This window comes from Chrysemys picta, chromosome 21 (assembly GCF_011386835.1).
Source record: "Chrysemys picta bellii isolate R12L10 chromosome 21, ASM1138683v2, whole genome shotgun sequence".
NCBI classification, from domain to species: Eukaryota; Metazoa; Chordata; order Testudines; family Emydidae; genus Chrysemys; species Chrysemys picta.
Window position 1 is genome coordinate 8,075,198 of NC_088811.1, and position 22,470 is coordinate 8,097,667.

Genomic DNA, 22,470 nt, shown 5'->3' on the forward strand with positions numbered 1-22,470 from the left:
ATGAAATAAATTTGAAAAAACAAGCAATACATTCAACTAAGCAGCCTTCAATTTTCAGCCACCTCCTTTAAATTTCCACAGCATCAATAGAGACACATCAGTGATCCCTGGTCAAACAAATTCTGGACCATCAAGGTCTGTCTTGCTTGAAGGTCAGTAGACTTAGGTTCTAACAGACCACCAGAGAGAACAAGTTCAACTGCTTCCACTGAATGTGCCCTGTTTACAAGTCAGTGTGCATCTAGGGAGGGTCAGCTAATGTGATTCAAGTTGATCTCGGTCATCATGAGGGCATAATATCTACAGAAAGAAGAGAGGTTTCCCGATCCTTTAACCTCCAGTATCATCTAGGTCAGGAAATCATATCACTTGCCAGGTGATCCCAACCTTTATAACAACAATAGCTTACATGTCCACAAATGAGATGTTGCCACACAGGGTGCCCTGTGTTCCATCAGTTTGCTCCATGCTGAGGACAACCACATTTGCTCCAATCCCTCAGACAGAGACAAACACCTACAAGATCTTTATCAAGCATTCTTAAAACTACAATACCCACCTGGGGAAGTGAGGAAACAGATTGACAGAGCGAGACGGGTACCCAGAAGTCACCTACTACAGGACAGGCACAACAAGGAAAATAACAGAACACCACTGGCCATCTCGTACAGGCCCCAGCTAAAACCTCTCCAGCACATCATCAGCAATCTACAAACTATCCTGGAAAAGGATCCCTCACTCTCACAGACCTTGGGGGACAGGCCAGTCCTCGCTTACAGACAGCCCCCCAACCTGAAGCAAATACTCACCAGCAACCACACACCACACCACAGAAACACTAACCCAGGAACCAATCTCTGTAACAAACCCTGTTGCCTACTCTGTCCCCATATCTACTCTAGTGACACCATCAGAGGACCCAACACCATCAGCCTCACCAGCAGAGGCTCATTCACCTGCACATCTATTAATGTGAAATATGCCATCATGTGCCAGCAATGCCTCTCTGCCATGTACATTGGCCAAACTGGACAGTCTCTACGTAAAAGAATAAATGGACACAAATCAGACATCAGGAATGGTAACATACAAGAGCCAGTAGGAGAACACTTCAATCTCCCTGGACATTCAATAACAGATTTAAAAGTAGCCATCCTTCAACAACAAAAACTTCAAAAAATGGACTTCAAACAGAAACTGCAGAGCTACAATTCATTTGGAAACTTAACACCATTAATTTGGGCTTGAATAGAGACTGGGAGTCGACTTACTACACAAGCAATTTCCCCTCTCTTGGTATTGACACCTCCTCATCAATTACTGGGAGTGTACCACATCCACCATGACTGAATTGGCCTTCAACACTGGTTCTCCACTTGTAAGGTAACTCCCTTCTCTTCATGTGTCAGTATAATAATGCCTGCATCTGTAATTTTCACTCCATGCATCTGAAGAAGTAGGGGGTTTTACCCATGAAAGCTTATGCCCAAATAAATCTGTTAGTCTTTAAGGTGCCACCGGACTCCTCATTGTTTTTGCTGAGGACTTTGACACTTTCCAAATTCCTCCCTATCTGAGATATGTACTTACTATTTACTTGTTGCACTCAAAGCTTTGGTCAAAGTCTCCTCGCCCACCAGGGCCGGCTCCAGGGTTTTGGCCGCCCCAAACAGCCAAAAAAAAAAAAAAAAAGCCGCAATCGCGATCTGCGGCGGCAATTCAGCGGGAGGTCCTTTGCTCCCAGCGGGAGTGAGGGACCGTCCGCCGAATTGCCGCCAAATACCTGGACGTGCCGCCCCTTTCTGGAGCGGCTGCCCCAAGCACCTGCTTGCCAGGCTGGTGCCTGGAGCCGGCCCTGTCGCCCACATTAATCCCCCAAGAACATAAATTGAAAACCTTAGTGACTTGCCCTGCATGGGCCCTGCCACTGTGGGTTGAGTCAGGGTGGGCTCATTCTCTAAACACACACATGGCCACCACCCTCCGCTTAGCGGTAATTTTTTGGGTAGGGTGTGTGTGTGTGTGTGGGAGTCTCAGTTTCAGATTTTGTCCTGGGCCCCCAAAAACCTGTCCACCCATGACCACAGGAAACCAAAATTACTTCTAAACTAAGAGCAATGCCATAGTGGTGTGATTCATTTGTATTTTGGAAAACAACCGGGAAGAAACATTTAAACAACTTTATGATACCAGTTCTCATAATACACTGTCATTAGTGTTTAGATTAAGGTTCCAGTCATATGTCCAGTATGTTAACTATGGCTCATATACAATATGCATGAAATACATTGTGCTTGAGGAACATTCAAAAGGTAAATGTGAATATCCAGAAGAATCCTTCGGTGTTTTGAGTGCCTCATTACCCTCTCCATGCTCATCTGGTTCAACAGGGTTCTTCTTTCTTCTCCATACTTAGAAGTTTATTGAGAAATTCCAGTGTGATAAATAAGAAAAAGATGACATGGTACAGTAGGAAAAGTACCAGGTAGCTTCCCTCCGGTTAAAAGGTATAAAACTAGGTACATATTATGAGTTGTCATAGGGAATTTATTAGTCAGGTATATCTAGGTTAAAAACCCATACATTATAATAACACCTTACATTTATATGGTGTCTTTCATCCTGAAGTGTTATAACAACTTACCATCATAAAACTCCTTTTATCCTGAAGAACCCTAGAGCACTTTATAAACTGTGAGCCAATTTCAGACTCAAGCGCTGGGGAGCATAATAGAGCTGGTGTGACAGATATGGCAATTTCCTGCAATATCCTTGGAAAACCTTACTGAATTATGTTTAAGTATCTTTGGAGTCCATTGTGTTAAATGCAAAATTTACAAATTAATGAGGGCCAGTATTGTATGTAAGCTTTCTAGTGGGGAGATGTGAACCCTGGGAAGTGCTATGGCCTTCAAAGGACTAGACTGAACAATGGGCCAGACAAGAATAGACTTGTGGACAAACAGGATCGACTGGCTTACCTGGGGATTCTCTAGGGAAAGGTGAATACAAATTCCCACTTCCAGCTGTGCAAAACCCCAGCCTTTTGAAGCTATGCCTGAGAAGAGGACTACTGTCTACTGATTACCTGTTCCCGGAGATGCAAGATCAAAGGCCCAAGCGGCATAAAGGAAAGACTAATCGATTTATGGGGGTGTTAGTTCTGAACTAAGGCTGTTATGAAGTTGTAACCACAAAAACAACTGCTGTGTTGGGTCTGAAGGACTGACTCCTACCAGGGCCCTTGTTGGATTGGGGGGGAGGGTGATCTCTGGTAAGCTTATTGGCATGTGTGGTTTCTTTTATTGTTTTTAATATGTTTTCTCTATAGCGCTTTCACCTTAAGAATACATGTGCTTGCTTAGAAACAGTTGTGTGGTAACATACAACCGTGAACAATTACCTAGTCATACCTTGGAGAGAAAGCAAAGTATAGATGCTGTCCTGTTTAGGCAGTCTGACTTCCTGGGAATATCACAGTGTAGATAGGAAATTGTGCAACCCGGAAAAAACCCAGTCAGGAGGGAGAAAGATCTGAGTCTCCATCCAGGGGAAGTAACAGCTGAGAAGCCGGGTGCCTTTGGTGGACCATAAGTGGAAATACAGGTGTAATGGCCCTGAACTGTGACAGCTGGTCAGGAATTTTTTGGCAAACCATCTTTCCATCAAAAAATATCAATTTGTCAACACCAAAGATGCTTGCAGGAAAGGGATGGTTTTGATGAATTTCTTGACTCAAACGTTTCAAAATTGTTGAAACATGCTATTTTGACATTTTCTAAATGAAAAATTCCAGTTTTCCCATTTGAAATGACATTTCATTTCAAAATTTGAACAAATTATAATTGAAACATTTTTGAAAGGTCAAAACTGAAATATTTCAAAATTACTAGAGCTGTCAAGTGATTAATAAAATTAATCATGATTAATTGCACTGTTAAATAATAATATAATACCATTTGTTTAAATATTTTTGGATGTTTTCTACATTTTCAAGTATGCTGATTTCAATAACAACGCAGAATACAAAGTGTACAGTGCTCACTTTAGTGTTTTGGGAGAGAAGTGATAAATAACTACTCCTGTTGAAACTACAAGGAAACAGAACATATATGCCCAAATTAGACTTTTTATAAGGACATTAGGGTTTAACAATCCCTAGTTTGTAAAGCCAACATGGGGTTTTAATGACCACATGTGGTCAGAACTTTGGTTTTCCATCACATCCTGACATCTTCTGAGACACCATCACCACTTCCTTGATTTTCCTGGGAAATTCCTATCTTGGTATTGGCTGGCTTGACCTTGTTTAGCATATGAATTCTGATGAGATCACAGCAACGCAAGACTGAGATGCAAACTAGAATACTGTACCTACTTAACCACAAAGATAAGGAGGAGGGACTGGGATGTCCATGTTAATCCCTTTGGGTAATTTCAGTCTGTTTAGTATCCTTAGAATGTATGATTGAAACAACTTAACCTTATCACAATGTCTTGGAAAATCTGCTGACTCGGATACATTCCTATGAGGAGATCTAACAATCGACTTTGAATGCACTGGATAATTTGTACGTGCCACCGCTGCCCCCTGTTGGATATAACTGCAAAAGTGCTCAAGTACTGTTTTGACTAATACCTGTACTTCAAAAGGTGCCAGTGTTTTTTGGAACAGAAAGACTAAGGTTCTGTGCCTGGTGTGATCACAAAGTCCTCTGTGGCTATGAATCCATTGCAAACTTTTTGGGCAACTCATTCGCTTTTGCTTCCAGCTTGTAATTCTGTTCAAGGGGGTAAAGCAGGCTTGTATTCTTGAATATTTATTATTAGTTCTGGCAGAAAAGACTGCACGAGGACATCTCCCGCAGCTAGGCCACATATTAACAATCACCAAAAATGAATACACCATTGTGGCTATGAGCTAAAGACTGTGCTAGATACAGGTACAATAGAATATGCAAATTAGGAGGCAAACACTTAAAAAAAATCCTATTGGAAATTTAGCCCCTTGATTTCACTTTCAAAACCATTATCTGTTTTGAGTAGCAAATCTCAAGTGCCTTGAAAGAACAGCATGTGAAACCAGCTAGCAAAAGATTGCTCATTAGATCTCTGAGATGTAACTCAGTACGGAGGTGATAGTGAAATGTTAATCCTCTCTCAGAACCTGAGCAAAAGTACTTGAAAGTTACCTTTTTTGTCTTTATTTCCACGGGCTTGTGTAGGTTTGGTGCTTATGCAAGTGAGCCAGACGTAGTGTAGGCAGATGTTTTGGCATTTACTTCTCTTCTCACACACCTCAAAACCTGAACTGTAACAACCCGTTACTCCAGTCCTGCCAGTTCCTGTCAATTCAATCCCAACCTCTCAATGATCCCACCCCATTAGTAGTTTATTTCGGGGCCTTTCTTGAGTAGCTGCTTCTAAATGTGTGGTGATTTTGTGTATTAACAAATTGTAACATCAGAGATAGGATGAGACTCTCAGATTCACTCTACCTAAAAGACCTCAACCAGGACTGGAACTCAAGTCTCCAGAGATGAGCAGTAAAACAAAACACCACAAAAAGCCAAACCAACCCCTAGGCCTCATTTGTCTCCTCTTGAGAATGTAATTGGGCACTACATTGGCTAAATTAGGTGATAGCGTGGTCAGATATAGTGCTGGTTAAGGAATGATAGGCCAAGACAACTGTTAGAAGATTGTTCTATCATTAAGTATCATACGTAGGTGACATTTTCTCTGAAAGAAAATCAGCAAAAGCACTTGATAGCAAGCTTATGTGACCATTCAGCTAACATGACATTTGCCAATCTTTACCCTGGCCACTCAGCTTCTATTTTGTTTCCCTGTCCCCCCCCAACCCTTCATGTTTTTGTTTCTATAGAAAGTGAGCAATTTGAGGCAGGGGCTCTGTCTTCATATATGTCTGCACAATACCAAGCTCATTTAGGTTGCTACTGTAATACAAATAATACAAGTAGTAAGATGTTGGTAAGATGAGGAGGGATATGCTCATTAGATGCAATGTCAGATAACGAGGAATAAGTTAGGAAGCAGAGGTGTCAGACGGCAGCGGCATGTGTATAAGAGACCAAATTAGACAAGGACAGTTATGCCAGTTAAATACTATCTTACTCAGAGTGAGATATACTATAAGATTTCAGGATTAGTAAGATATAAATAACCAAACTTCGGATGAACATGATCTGTTAATCAAGGTCTTTGGAACAGAGAATTGCATAAACATGCTCATTGTGCCAAGGGTGAGGCTACAGATAGCTAGAGCCAGGGATTTCTCCATGACTAGTCTCAGGCAACTCTTCTCTCTCTGAAATTCTTTGCTGTCAAAAACTGAGCTAACCCTAAACCTAGCAATGCTCAGAAAACACTAATGACTGGTTTCAGAGTAGCAGCCATGTTAGTCTGTATCCGCAAAAAGAACAGGAGTACTCGTGGCACCTTAGAAACTAACAAATGTATTAGAGCATAAGCTTTCGTGGGCTACAGCCCACTTCTTCGGATGCATATAGAGTGGAACATATATTGAGGAGATATATATACACACATACAGAGCATGAACAGGTGGGAGTTGTCTTACCAACTCTGAGAGGCCAATTAAGTAAGAGAAAAAAACTTTTGAAGTGATAACCAAGCTAGCCCAGTACAGACAGTTTGATAAGAAGTGTGAGAATACTTACAAGGGGAGATAGATTCAATGTTTGTAATGGCTCAGCCATTCCCAGTCCTTATTCAGTCCTAAATTGATCGTATCTAGTTTGCACTGTAGCCCACGAAAGCTTATGCTCTAATAAATTTGTTAGTCTCTAGGGTGCCACAAGTACTCCTGTTCTTTTTGAGAAAACACTAAGAATCATCTCTATGTTCAGGCTTTCCTATTTATGACAGATCAGTTTCACCTATCATCAATGTCTCCCTTTTCTCTGTTCTTTTAAAGTCTTGGTGCTGAGCTACAGTATTAGCTTCCTATATGTGAGTAGTCTCTTTAGGGCAATCTGAGCCATTTGGGGTGTGCCCAGACACTACGCTGACATGCACCATGCAAAATGCCAATAATAAGGAATCCAGAGCTGAGTTGTGTATGAAAAAAGGAGACAGATCATTGCTGCAGAGTCCTCCGGCACATTAACAGCATTTCCATACCTATTTCCAACTAATATAAAATCTACCAAACAATAAGTGAGATGCTAAAAGGATGCTTAACATGAAACAATAGCTATCTCTGAATCAACTTCTGTAGAACACTTGAAAAGTGAGTATTACATGAATCAGTGCTGGATATCTAGGCGATAAGGCAGATTAGAAACATTTCCACATCTGTTTTCCAAAGAGCAAAGCTGAATGACATTCTTAAGATAGTAAAAAGATATCTACAAAGTACATATAGCATGATACCCAGCCTCACCCTCAAGCTTTCAAAACAAGTAGAAGGACAGTGTCCCACAACATCTAAACTATTTTAAAAACACAGAATGAGTAATTCTGTCACATGAAAAGGATAAATGACTATTACAAACCTGAGTTGTGAAATAAATATACACATTCAAAACATGTCATGTAATATATACTGAGCTGAAATTCCTCAATGCTTGGCAAACCTCACATATTTAGTAACAAAGAACTATTATTCAAGCTGCATTTATCTCAGGAAGATGAAAGGAAAGGTAAAGATGCAAGAAGTTAATAAGTATACAGTAAAATGGAAAAATAGCTAGCCTGAAGAGTTGAAATGAACTACCAAAATACTCTCAAATTAAGTAGCTGCTCAGCTTAGGATAAGAATAAATTATTCCCCATTTTTCACTTCACTCTCCTGAACACAAAAAGCTGCAGAATTGTACTTCTTGGATCCAGAGATATTTAATTGTATTAATATAACAACTCTGGTTTTGCATTTCACTTGGAACTGTATTTACTATGAGAAATACAAAAGATGGCAAACATATCCCATTCTTACCAGAATTTTCTGTTTTATGGCTTATAAAGGGTGGGACAATACTATATTTTATTCCTTATGTCTCCTGAAGAATTTACCCAAATAATGGATTCTGTGGCTTTAAACATGTAACTTAGCTCCTTTTCTTAGTCATGTGTTGTGAGATAAGGCACTTTATTCTGAAGAGCAAGGAGATTGTTTATTTTCACTACAGAACACAAACTATCTTTGCTCTTCTTTAAATCTCAGGCTTCAACAGTGGAGTGCTGCTGCTTACGTATTTAAAATCTTAATAAAAAGAATGTTTAAAAAATGTAACATTGCTCATTAAAGTTAAGTAGATTTAAGGTTTCTATTACATTTAAACCTTTGGTTAACTTTAAGCATGTGTTTTTCCTTAAGAAAGCTATTGTTTTATGATTGTAGGCATATTGGATCTCTTTGTGACATTAAATATTTGCTCCTAGCAAGGTTCAGGTGCACTGGCACTGGAGGTGTCTGTCATATTGCTACCTGACAAAATACAGCATACATGGGGGAAGTTGCATTTGGTTCATTTCCAGGGTTAGGCTTATTGGTTTTACTTTAGGGAAGAAAACTAGAGTAAGAATGTATATCTGTCCTTGTCTTGGCAGAAATTATGGGTGAAATCCTCGCCCTATTGAAGTCAGTGGCAGTTTTGATATTGATTTCAACAGAAGGAGCATTTCACTTGAGAAGCGCCTCTCGTGAGATGATCCGATTGCACAAAATCTTAAATAAATATTTAAATCTTCCTTGGATTAAGAGAGATTTCAATTCCTGGTTGGCTTCTTTTCCTGTTGACAAGAGAAGTTGTTTGTATATGCTTTATTGAAGCATTTATTCCAAGTTTCCATTTACATGTTCTAAGAAGTCTAGTATTGTGGCTCTTTACATTTCTATCCTTTATTTGGAAATGTGGCTGTCCTGAGAAGTTTGTGTAAGAGGAGTTACTGCACGTTCAAAATAAACTGACACACTAAAAAATAAAAAAAAGTGTTTTGTAGTGTTTTCTACTCTGATGCACTAGTACAAATTATGGCCTGAAGTTATGCATAATTTCAGGTGGTAATTATAAAATAAAAGGCATTTTAGAAGCTATTCAGTTACAGAAGCACTAAAACCTCTTCTCTTAATCATCTATATTATCAGATATTGTATTTAGGAAATTTATATTCATTTTGTGAAGGTATTAAGTGTGTAAATGGTGATTGTGTTAATTATGTCCTTAAAATACATAAACAGACACAGTTTCCTTAGAACTATTGTTTTATCATTAATTCGCTTCACATTTTTGAAATCTTTTTGGTTTGTATTATATTTTCCCCTATTGATGTGAGCTATTTGCACAAGTATTTTAACTGCTTTTGCTCTATATCCAGGTCAGTAAAATACTTCATCTTGCATCAAGTTTTGTAATAGAGTCCTGGTTACCGCATCACATCATGTACAAATGTATCTGCACAATGACATCATAGTGCAACAGCACCACAGATCAGCAGATATTGCAGCACCTGAAAATGAAATTACTGTACACCAGCCTGCTACAGCAGCATCATGCCACAGAGCAATGATGGCCATGTAATGCACAACGAGGCAAAGGCATCTGTTAACGTTCTGACACCAAGGCCAGCCTAACGCAACACCACTGGGCCACAGCACAAATGATGCCGCACATGACGATGACATCACCATGTAATCATCATGCAAATATGGCGGCACTGCCAGGATTCTGATTTGCTTGCAAGTCTTGCCACGTCTCGAGCTTTCCTTAAAGCCCCAGCCCCTGGAGTCACGTTAAGTGAGATTTGCACCTTTTCTTAAAAAATTGCCAAGATCCTAGTTTTTGTGCGGGGAGATGACAGACGGGGCCCTACGGGCTCAGAAACCCGAAGGCAAACTAACAAGAGACACCCCCCCCCCCTCCGCCGCCATTGGGTACTGGTCAGTCACCCCCCCGCTGCGGGGGCCTGGCTCGGGCTGGGAATGGGGAACGCTGCTCTGCGGCAGGTCCCTGTGTCGTGAGGAGGAGGAAGCCCAAAGACGGGCCGGGCCAGGCCGGGCTCCCCGCGCCACGGAGCCGGGCCTACACCACCGTCCCTCGACCACAGCCCAGCCCAGCCCCGCCCCGCCGCAAACAGCGTCTCAGTCCAACCGGAAGCGGAAGTTAGCTATAGGCCGGAAGCGGAAGTCGATGGGGTGGCGGAAGTTGGAAGGCTCTCTCTCCTCTCCCTCTACTAGAACGCGTTCGCTCCCGTCTCCCGGAAGGGGAAGCCGGCTCTGGCCCGGCTCAGGCTCCGGCTCCGCCTCCCTCTGGCGGCCATCTTGGATAGTAGCGGCGGTGGAGGGGGGCAGCGGACGGACCCGCATCCCGGCGCTTGCTGTGTCCCGCCTGAAGTTCCTTCTCCCCCCTCCCCGGCGTCTGCAGCCGGACGGAGCTTCCCCGAGGGACCCAGCGGCCGAGGCTCCCGCCTGAGCAGCGAGAGGTACGCGGGCTCCGGGCCGGGCCCCAGGGGCCTAGGGCGGCTCGCCGGGGAGGGATCGGGGAGCTGCCGGCGCTTGGCGGGAGTGTGGGGCCGGCTGGGGGAGGCGGGGGGCAGCTGGGGAGGTCCCGGCACCGACGAGCTGCGCCCTTCCCCAGCAGAGCCCGCTCCGGGCTAGGGGCGGCCCGTTCTCCCAGGGCCTCTCCCGGGGGGTGTCTGGGCTTTAGGGGTTTTCTCCCGGTGTCACCGGGGGGTGCGGGGCTGAGTCCTCCCCACAGATGCTGCTGGGTCCTTGGCGGGATCGGGGAGCCGGTCCCTGGGAGTGGCTGTAGGGGAGCAGTGGTTTATTTCGGCTGGCAGGATTTGGCTGGTGGTGAGCCCCCACTCCCCTCCCCCCCCCCCCCCCCCCCCCCGTCTCTGGGTAGAAGATGAGAGGGGTTAAGCCAGCCGCAGCACCGATGCTCCTCGCCAGGACGTGTTCATTTACTTCCCCCCGTCTTGTGGTATCATTTCCTCCTGGCTGTTTAATCTCTGTGGGGGAGCAGTTTATTATCAGGGAATTTCTCACGGGGATGGCGTGGAAGCTGGTTTTTCAAGGAAAGCTGTCAGGTTAGAAATATTAATTAAAAAAAACAGTTTTATTTGTTAGCAAAGGTCTTTTGAAGACCTGTTAGTCACCCTCTCCTTGGTTATCTGCATTCATCAGGTAAGACCCTGCAGACCCATATCCAAGGAAGTAAGGGTTTTCAGGATTGGGTCCTGCTTTTGGTGCTTAGACACACAAATGTCTATGTAAGCTATCTAGAAATGCTACAAAGAAAAATCTGATTACAAACAAAAGCTGTTCTCACTGAATGTGTTTTAAAACATCCCAGATACATTTCTTTTCAGTTTTGTAAATGTTTTCCTTTTAACTTAAGGGTATTACAAGTGTCTCTGTTTGTGAGGGAGGACAACAATACTGCATACAAATATATTTGTTGTTACAATATAATTTTTGTATTTTTTCATGCAGCCTATAAGTAGTAAGGCACACCATTCTCAAAGACTTCTGACTGCCAGACACAGTACAATTATAACAATTAAAATACCTCACTTAACCAGCTTCATGCAAGTTCCTCTGTGTGGGTTGACTTACAGTGGGGCTTCCTGGGGCACAAAGGTCTGCCCATGTAGAACAGTTTGCAGGGTCAGAAATCTCATGTGGTTACTGGGGGGAAGTTGCAGGAATAAAGACAAAACAAAAATCCACAGTGTGAAGGTCAGTTTTTTAGCAAATATGGATCAAACAGAGGCTTTGGAGGTTTTTTCCTCCTATGTTGAATAAGATTTTGAGATGTTAATTTCTTTATCTTTAATTTCTTTCCTCCAAAATTTCATTTGCCTCCCCCAACTCCTGTCAAAAATAGGATGTTACCACTTGTTGTAGATTAATAAAATTCATAATTAATATCCATATTAGCTGTCTTCTGACCTGGAGGAAAATTTCTCTGTTTAAAGCTGGGATCTAACTACTCATTTCATACATGAGGTATAACCCCAAAACAGAAGTTTACTAATTGGACCAGTATTTCTCTCTGGGCTGTACTGTAATTGGCATTCACAGATAAAGAAAGCTTGGTAAAAGCTAACTCTGGTAGCCTACATCCTTACCAGCAATAACAGTCTTTTAGGTAGAACAGAAATTTTAGCAAGCGTTGTGAACCACCCTTGGAATGCAGCCTAACAGTGATATATCCTTGAGTACTGATTTGTTCATCCTTAGCATCGGTCAGCTGTAAATTTCTCTGCTCATTATTTTAATGAGATGTTCCCAAAATTGGGGCTTCATGTCAAACCTGTAGTATAACTTTACTCTCCTTTTTAAAAAAGACACAAGCAAACAAAACCCACCACAGCCCACAGTTATTTTCTCTGTATTTCTTTTTTCTTTATCCTAAGGCACATAAAACTAGTTTTTTGGGAGAATACATCCATTTGTACACTAGTCAGATTTCAAGGGACACCATGTAATAATATAGTCCTAATAAAATCTGAAAGTTGTCTATAGGATTTTCTTTTACTTCAGTGTCTCCCATAGCATTAAATGAGCACTGTCTCATACCTTTATAAAAGTTGTCAAACTTCCAAGAATAAGGCCAAGTGACTTTCTTGATTTTATGATTTATTGTATGAAAAAAGTTGAATGGCAGGCTTTTAATTGGTGTATATTCTAGAGATGTTAGTTGAGAAGTGGAGTTGCTTCCCTTCTTCCCAGGAGAGACATGAGACTTCCCTTTGTTACTAACAGCTTTGATTTCAGTAGGAGCTGCGTGTGCATCTGAGGGCACATAACTCGGTTTGAAAATGCCTTTTCTGTTGATTTAATGGGTCTTAAAGCAGACAACATGATTCTTATTTTAGCATCTTTCGCCCAAAAGTCAGTATGTTTCATAATGGGTTTCTCAAAGGTTTTAGAGTCAAAAGTAGCACAGATAAAAATTAATTTTGCTTTAAACACATATTGAATCAAGAAATGAATTCAACTCTTGAGGAATTTAGCTGCTAAAAACCCTGCTCCAGATGGCTGGAGGTTCAACTTTACAAAACTGTGTTCAGTAAAAATGTAGGTTTTGTTTTTCCATTTCTAATTTTTAGATAACATTGAATGTGGAGAGAAAATAGGTCTGTTAACATATTGTCACACTAATTAGTTTTTATGAAAGTAAATGACTGTCTTTTTCTCTCCATTGGGGACATTATTTTAAAAATCAAAGTACAAAAAGGTATGCAAGAGCTTGAATGTATAAAACATGTCTTAAAATTCATGTGCACAGTGTCCCTTAGTAGTCTTTCTAGTGGCCCTGCTGTGCGGATCTTGTGCTTAGCATGTCAAGAGTATCAGCCATCACAATCTGTTCAGTTTGTGCTCTGGCACAAAACCAGATTGATTTTTCAAGGTGCCTTGCATAATGCAGAGCCATTCGTGTCATTTATTTTTGTTTGTCTTCACAGTAACTGCTACTCTCGGGTAACAGTCTTCTCTGGTTGATTTTAATGTTTAAAGAAACCTCTGAGCCATGAATGGGTTATCTCTGGAAACTGGCTGGCTAACAGGATGTTCTAAATTTGCCATTTATACATACAGTGTGGTGATGATGATATTTAAGAATCCACCATATGTAGAGGTTTGAGTGGAACTTCTTTTAAAAAGCTTTTAGGTCTGAAAAGTGGAAAATCACTGGAGAACTAGCTATTCAGAAAGGATGGTTTGAAGTAGGCTGAGTGTTTTCCTACTAGGAGGATGCAAGGAGGACATGAGGGACTGTGAGGCAGGTTGACTGGCAGACTGGAGTTGTGGGGGGGGGGGTTGTTATGCAAAGGGAAAACTGGGAAGAAAATGTGTTGTACTTTTGACAAGTTACTTTTTTGTCTATATCTGTCTTGTCTTTGAGTTAGGTACTACTTTTATTCTGTATTTGTGTGGTGCCTAACACAATGGGGTTGGAGCCTTTTGGTGCTACCAGAGTATAAATAAAAAATAAAATCGGTTTGTGCAAAGTAGTCCTTGGCTCAGAATTCAAAACCATTAAGAGGAGTGTTCCCCCCCCCCTTTGAAAAAATAAACATACAAAGCAAATTATTTCTCGGTACTGGAAACAATCAAATAAAATCAGGGTCAGACTTGATGTTCAGGTGTATTTGTTGTAACATAGTGCTCTGGCATTTCTGATACATTGTTCAAACCAGCCTTCGTATCTGTTAATCTGTTTAAACAGAACTAACTGCATTGAGTCCTCAGGATCAGAAAGTCGAGTACTAGTTGACAGCAATTGAGTTTGCTGCCTGCAGTCTGTCTTGTTGGTGGGTCAGTAAGAACCAGTTGTGACCACCGTTTATTTGAGGGGGATTGCTTTCATTAACCGTGTTATCGGTAAGATTATATTGAGGTCATGTCTGTTTATAATTTTTTTTAAAAACTAGATGAGCAACAACAGTAATAAGAGAGCACCAACAACAGCAACGCAGAGACTTAAGCAGGACTACCTTCGAATTAAAAAAGATCCAGTGCCTTATATCTGTGCTGAACCCCTCCCATCTAATATCCTTGAATGGTAAGAATCCGAATGAACCGTTCTTACGATTGTAGAGACCCTGACCATCTGGGTTGTCAAGTCTGAGCTTCATATACACCTTCATTTTTGTATTGGAATCTTTTATGAGGGGGTAGTAAAAGGATACGAATATGAAGCTGTTGAGCTGAGGTGATAAATCCATTTATACTTTGTGTTCCCTTTGGAAATTTGATGCACATAAGGTGTTGGGTTTCCCACCTGTAATACAAAATTCCTTTGTTCCTTTAGGCACTATGTTGTACGAGGACCTGAAATGACTCCATATGAAGGTAAACATTAGCTTGTTGCCAAAGCATGCACATGCTGTATATTGCTATCTATATTTGTATGAATGGGTCTTTCTTATGTAACAGAAGTGGTTTTAAGTGTATGAGCACAACGATTTACTTCAATCATAAAACTGTAATACTTGCCTTTGACTTGTGTAATAGCCTCTTGAAATGAGAGAGTGTTAGTATTGTCCTCTAATGATTCCCTGTAGCACCAAGTAATTCTAGCAAATCCCATAGTGTTCCTCAAAGTCTTAGCACAGTTCTCTCTGATCTTTTTTTATGTGGCACCCGTAGTTCTTTGTTTAATGAAGTCTGATTTTTAGCGATTGCCATAGATCTTCTGGAAAACACAGGGAGCCCAGTTGGTTGGTAGCCAAGACGAACAGTGTTAAAAATAGCCAGTTTTGTCAGATTTTACTTTAAAAAACTGAAAGCGCTAATAAAACTTATTTCTGGCTTATCACATACTCTGCTCTTACTAGAGTTGAGGCATACACCCTTTTTTGTAAATCTCATCCCTGGAGAGGCTGAGTATCATAGCTAATTAATTTGCCTAAATATAATAATTCTCTGTATATTCCAGCCTCACGCAAAGGATCTGCTTCTGAAATTGGATTTTTCAGTGGACTTAAAATGGTCCAGCATGATGATAGCGGGCAAGACCCTGCCATTTATGCAGATGTGTGTTTAAAGGGAGAACCCTGTGTAGATGAAATAAGGACTTGACAATTGGAAAACATTGCTTGCTTTATGCAGATGACAGAATAATAGTATCTCCAAAATATGCCTTTCCCAAAGGTACTGACCATCATTTGTATCAGTGAAGGGCCTAAGTTGATTAGTTTTTAAATGTTTGGAGTGTGTTTATAGTAAACGTTCCTTTAAATCTTATTTGCTGCAACATTATAAGTGTTTGAGGAAAGCATTTCCTTAGTGCAGAACAAATCTCTCCTTTTTTTATATACAATACAGGTGGCTATTATCATGGGAAATTAATTTTCCCCAGAGAATTTCCTTTTAAACCTCCTAGTATTTATATGATAACTCCTAATGGAAGATTTAAATGCAATACAAGGTAAGGATTTAATTCACATCTGTTTTGAAACTTGTATCACACGTAGTATTATTTTTCCTTTTTACTAATGGCAAGGAATAAAGTGCACTGCTTGTTTTGCTTTTTGAAGGCTGTGTCTTTCAATCACTGATTTCCACCCTGATACATGGAATCCAGCGTGGTCAGTCTCAACAATCTTGACAGGCCTCCTTAGTTTTATGGTGGAAAAGGGCCCTACATTGGGCAGCATAGAAACCTCCGAATTCACAGTAAGCTCCTAATAATATTATATCTTTAATTTAATTTTTGTTGTTGTTGTTGTTGTTGAGGTCAGGGTATGTTGAGCACGTCCCAGTGGTTAGGCACAAGACTGGAATCCAGCAGTCGTGGGTTCTAGACCTGGCTCTGCCTTTGAATTTAATCATTGGGCAGATGAGAAAATGAGGGTGTTTAAAGGAGCATAGAGTCAAGGGTTTGGATCACGGGTGGGAAATGTAACTTAAGTGCCACAGCTTCTGACTACAAAGCTAATTTTTTACATTGAAATATTTGTTTTATTAATAGGTTAGTTGGAATTCAACATTGGGCTGAATAGGTCAGTCTTTCAAATCCAAGGGAGGGATTTTGTAACCTTTTCTTCTCACCCTTCTGGACAAGACCTTTTGACTGTTTTGAAGTGAAGGTTCTCCATAAAATGTAGCTACTTTATTGGACTATTTCTCCCCTCTGCTCCCCCTCACTCACCCCCCAATTACCATTGGGCAGACACAGAATGGAAAAGCATTCAAATAAAATGTAGTTAAGAACGTCTGAAGAGTGCGGGTTTATAGACAGTCATTACCAATGAGTCTGTATTCACAAATGTGAAGTAGCTACAAACATTATAAAGCAGTAGGTTAGCCCCTTTTTAGCGTTCTTATGTGAAATATCCTCCAGATGCTTTAATGCTTAATGTATATTTTAAAATTGAACTTTCAAGCTGATGTTCCTTTCTTGTTTCCTTGATAGAAAAGACAGCTTGCTGCACAAAGCTTAGCATTTAATTTAAAAGATAAAGTCTTCTGTGAGCTGTTCCCTGAAGTGGTGGAGGTAAGAAAGTTCATTTGATTATTTCTGGCTTTCACATTTTATCGCTGTGTAAATATGCAGATTATGCAAATTAATTGGCCAAGATTTTCAAGTGACTAATCACTTTTAGGTTCCTCAATTTTGGGTGTCCAATTGGCGACCCCTCTAAAGCAGCCTGTTTTTTTCAGTGTAGAAAATTCTGTATTTAAATACCAAGATCTGTTGCTTGGAGAATCAAGTTGTACATTTAGGGACAGATTCCAGCAGTCCAATGTGGATGTGCTAGAGAAGGGAGAGAATCTACAGAAAGCACTTCCTCCCATTGGACTCATACAGGGGAGGCAGCCATAATTTGGATGCAAGCACGGGGAAGCACAAAGCGAGCCTGGCTAATGCTGTTCGCAGTATTCATAGGCACAAAGGGAATTTCTGGGCCAAGTAATCAGTCAGTAGGTCCAGACCTCCCATCAGGGCTTTCGAAACACAGTGCATCAAATCGATCTAGACTTCAGAGTTTGATTACCTACATTCTCCATTACACATCTGAACACATTCCATAGTGCAGTTTTAGCCTTTTTTTTTTTTTTTTTTTTTCCATTGGGTCCTTCTTAGCTCTGGGGTCTCATCTCCACTTCCTCCTCCCCTCATAATTAGTCTTGGACTGGAGCATTGGAATCTGCTTTCCCTATAATCAACTAGCAGAGTTACCAGAGAACATGAGATCCTCCATCCTTCACAGTGCTCTCTTCCTGATAGCCCCAAAATGATTAAGATGTGCAGTTTGATACCCTATAGTGGTAATGATATTCTTGTCAGAACCTGAGTATCTATACATTTAACTTGTAAGAGATTTACTTGGGGCCCTAACTATGAGATGATACTTTGAGGATTCCTGTTTCTTCCATTTCAGTTCTTTGAGAATTGTTGGATTATTCATAACTCTTAAAGTACTTGAATTACATTATCCCACTCAAGGGTCTTCGTAGTGGCAAATATAGAGGCAGTCTTAAAAGACATTTTCTGAAAAAAAGTGTTCCAATTCTCAGAAAAAAATCAAATTTTAAACCAGGTATAGAAAATGTACAAGTGAACATTTAAAAACTAAACATCATTTGGCTAAATGATGACCACGAGAAGGTGTTGTAGTTACTGTCTGCAAATATTTGAAGGTGTAAACCTCCAAAGAATGTGAAGAATTTTTTTTTAGGTCTTTTCAAATGGTTATAAATAAATAATGGGGTTATATTAAGAGAAAAGCATTTAGGGTGAATATTATGGAAAGGTTGCTAATAGTGAAGTTCATTACTCTGTGAAATAGTTACCTCAAGAGAAATTGTGCAAACCCCATTGTTTAGGACATATAGAGTGATACAGAGCATTGGAAAATATAGTATATGGAACAACAATCCAGGACTAGATGGGACCAGTAGACTATATGACCTTCAATCTCTTAACTTTTATAACTTCATTATGGATAAAAAATGAGCAAGAAGCTGTCTCTGTGGAGCTGCACCTGGATATACATGAAGAAGGAGTATCTTCTGCATCAGTCTCACTTCTTTGCGTGGATAGACTTTTTGATAAGACCCAAGGTGACTTGCCAGAAAGCTTAATCCACTTCACTTCCAATGATTCCTTTCATTTTTTTCCCTCCAGGAGATCAAACAAAAACAGAAAGCACAAGAAGAGCTCAATAACAGACCTCCATCCCTTCCGTTACCAGATGTTGTCCCAGATGGGGAAGCACACCATGGTCAAAATGGGATACCGCTCCTTAATGGGCACGTACCACTGGCAGCTGCCAATCACCCAGGTCTTCAGCAGGCCAATCGTAACCATGGACTCTTAGGAGGAGCATTGGCGAACTTGTTTGTTATAGTTGGTTTTGCAGCCTTTGCCTACACAGTCAAGTATGTACTGAGAAGCATAGCGCAAGAATGAGGAACATAACAGAAGTCCAAGACCAAATTAGTGGTAGTTGCAGAATGAGTGGGACTCTGGGCATCAGACTTTGACACTGGGATAAATATTTGTGCTACCATGATGCAGGTAATATATTGGTTGGCTCATGGGTTTAGTTTGGAAAATGAAGCAGGTGTGATTTGTTAGGGAAGCAAAAGGTGTTCTGCTCACAGTTCCTTTGTCCTCACTACAGTTTTAAGTGATTCACTAGCAAGTCAAAGCATTATTGATGTGAAACTGGCATTTTGAATGCTTTGATTTTTATAGCACTTACCCCTTGTTTTCTGAAATTAAAAATATTTTAAGTAAATGAGGCTTTTTACCAGATTGAACAATTTTTAAAATATGACACTTGAAGATGCATATCATATGTTCAGCATACATTTTCAGCTGAAAATTTCATTTGCGAAGAGTCAATTGTACAAGTTTGGAATGAGTAAAATGCAAGTTTCCTCACTGACTTGACTTCTGAAAGGCCTGGTTAATGTGAATGTTGGTGTTACAGAAAGTGGCTAGTTCACTTTGTTATAGAGAATGAATGTCAATAACGATGATTAGATGTAATCAATAACAATGATTAGATGAGTTGGAAAGTAACACAATGTGTGTTGGTTAAATATGTTTTGTCTAAATTGTCACAGTAACATTTAAGAAGGTTTAGTTTGGCTACAAGAAGTGCAGTTGCCAGCCTTCGAAAACCATTTGCACGCAAAAAGCATTTAAAATGGTGGTGCTCATAAGCAATTTTTTTTAAAAAACTTTTTGCTTTTTGTTTGCTTAATTACAATTTTCCATTTTGGAAATTAGTGTGATTTAAAAGTGAAACAACTTGTGCTCAAAAAGAAAACATGTTTGCCACTGTTCTGTTTAAAATATCTGCAAAGAACAATGAAGAATGTAGTATAGTTTTCAGAAGAAAGATCCTTGGATTCTGGGTTTTTCGCTGAGTGAAATGACATTGCCTCTTCAGGGCCTAATGAGGAAAGAAAAAGAAGACTGAATACCCAGCCAGCTTTTCAGAAGACTAGTGGATTCCTCTGAAGTGCTCTAATTACAGTAAACTTAAGCCATTTATTTACAGTCAGTTCCATTTAAATTACTTGACCCTGTTTTCAAACTCCATTACAAAAAGAGCTTATTCTAAGACTTCTTATTTTGCTTGAATTATGGAAGCCCTCTGCTTCTATTAAATTAAATTCTTAGCCATGGTCCCATGCATATGACCACTGAATGAGGATTGCATTCCAGTGGGCGGTAACAAGGTTATGATAGCATGGATATGCACTAAAACTATTAGCGTAGTTTACAGTCAGAAATGCTACTTTTACAACTCATATCTTACTAAAAATTGTAACTAAAAGAAAATCCTTATGACTTTATCCAAATGCTTTGACTTGTCATAAAGGCAGTCTTACTGTGCCTTTCATAATTTTTAATGACTTTTAGTCACCCAGCAAATGAAATATTCCCTGTTATGATCTAACAAAGACTGTAAAAGAAGTTGGCAGAATGGAAAGCTCTGCACCTAACCTCATATTGTGTTAAATGTTCTAAAGAGCCCAATAAATGTTACCTCATGTATTTAAGAATGTTTTATTTGGGCTGTTTGTTTTATTTCCTTTGGCAGGTTTTTAATGTTTGATTTTTCTGCTTCTGTTTGGTATTTTGAAATTACTGGATTACCCAAAAAAAAAGTGTCAAACCCATGAGCCATGTAGCTTAGATAATCAGAAAATATGTGCTGTGACCAATTCTCTGAAATAGGTATGGATTAGAAAAACTAAAAGAATAGCTCCAGACTAAAGACATCTTAAAACAGACCTTATTTGGGGGTGGGAGGGGAGCGTGTGCTGGGCTTGATTTAAAACGTATTTATAAACTGTTTAAAAATTGGTTTTGTTTTTGATCACATTTTATTTATAATTGCTCTTTAATTTGCCTCTTGTATGTGCTTAAGCTGTTCTTGTAAAGAGAAGCCCCGGTTGTATCTTTTGTTTCTAGAAACTGTTCAGTTCTGTCAGTCTTGGGGAAAGGAAATGTCTTGTCTCTTCTGCAATTATGGGATTTAAAGACTGGTTTGCAAAATATACAGATCTGTAGCAAAGGTTGAGCTGCCTCTTATATCATCATCACATTGAAATGCGTTTTAGGCTTCTCATTATGCCTTCTTTTGCTACCATTGTCATTCCCTATAAGCAGACTGCTACCCAGCATTTTGTATCTTTCTCTCATGAAGGCTCTTTGGGCCACAGGAATGAAGATGAAGGCAAGGAGACCTTGGCTGTGGTACATTCATGCCCTCTGTGAATGTATGTACTGGAGGGGAAAGGATTAATAAGCTCAGGAGGTCATTGTTCAAAAATCCACCACTTTTATTGCATGGCAGTAAGTTGGCCTTGCAGTTAGCCCTGGGTATCTGAAGGTGGAGTCCCTTTTTATTAAAAAAGTGCCTCAATTGGGAATGCAAAATTGATACTCTTTATAGAACCCTGAATATGCTGCATTTTTTTGGAAAGATTAATTGTTGATTTTTTAAAAAAAAGTGGCGCTCATCTTCAGTTCGTGATTTTTTTTAACACCCTGAAGAAAGATGCAAAGACTTGGCAGTGATTTGGGGGCCATCTGTGAAAAGCTAGCAGACTTGCTGCACCCTCCCAACATTTTGGTACATGTCCTTGCTCCTTGCCTTTGGTAGCAGAATATTTATCCCTTCCTGTGTAGGTATTAGTGAATTTAAATAGTATTTACTATGGTATGCAGTATCCGAACTTTGATTTTGTTACCAAAGTCAGTAGATGGAATTAATCATTCTTTGCCATGCAAAAATGTTGATATCATGCCCTGAGGCAGTATGTTATCTTAATGACATAATAAAACTGAAAGTTGTCCTTTTGTGCGTCATACTGGAACAAATGGTGTCTTGACCCTTTACTTCTATGCTGCATTTCCTTAGTTCTGTAAGATTGCAGTGCACAGTTGGTGGAAAAGATTTGCGCCTCTCTTGGATCATGAGACATCTCAACTGTAGCCTTCTTAAATTTTTCAGAATTAGTTTTTGGACTTGTGTGTAGTTACATTTTTCGCCAATCTTCAGTTGAAGGAAGTTACATCACCACCTATTCTTGATGACTCAGCTGCGAACTTTAAGCATGTTTTGAGGAGTAGAAATGACTGCATTGTAAAGTTACCCATTCATAATAAAAACAAAACTACTCGTGTTTAAAATGCATGTTTTTCTATGGGACTTTTTTTGGGAAAGGGAACGTTGGGAGAAATCAAAGCTAGAGATGTTGGATGGACAGGAAAACTATTACTAAGGTAAAGACGGCTGACCTTTTGCTACTGAGGAAACAGGTGCTGATGAGAACATCCCCACTTAAATATAATGACGAAACATCTGGCATACTATTTTTAATGATGACTTTGGAAGAAAAGATGTTCAATGAACCAATTTAGAAATAGCAGGTGCTTGGCTTCAATCTGGTGGCTTATTTGACATAGGCTGTTCAGGTGTATTAGCTTCTATGAAGTAGAGGAA

At 40.1% G+C, this 22,470-nt stretch overlaps 1 protein-coding gene across 1 annotated transcript; it reads left to right on the forward strand.

The window, feature by feature from the left end:
* Positions 1 to 9,679: 9,679 nt before the first annotated feature.
* Positions 9,680 to 21,845, forward strand: UBE2J2 (ubiquitin conjugating enzyme E2 J2). The gene is made up of 7 exons (XM_008167280.3): positions 9,680 to 10,464; positions 14,425 to 14,555; positions 14,805 to 14,845; positions 15,821 to 15,923; positions 16,033 to 16,171; positions 16,911 to 16,991; positions 18,627 to 21,845. The coding sequence occupies exons 2-7, from the start codon at positions 14,425 to 14,427 to the stop codon at positions 18,909 to 18,911; spliced, it is 780 nt and encodes a 259-aa protein (XP_008165502.1). The 5' UTR covers positions 9,680 to 10,464; the 3' UTR covers positions 18,912 to 21,845.
* Positions 21,846 to 22,470: the final 625 nt, after the last annotated feature.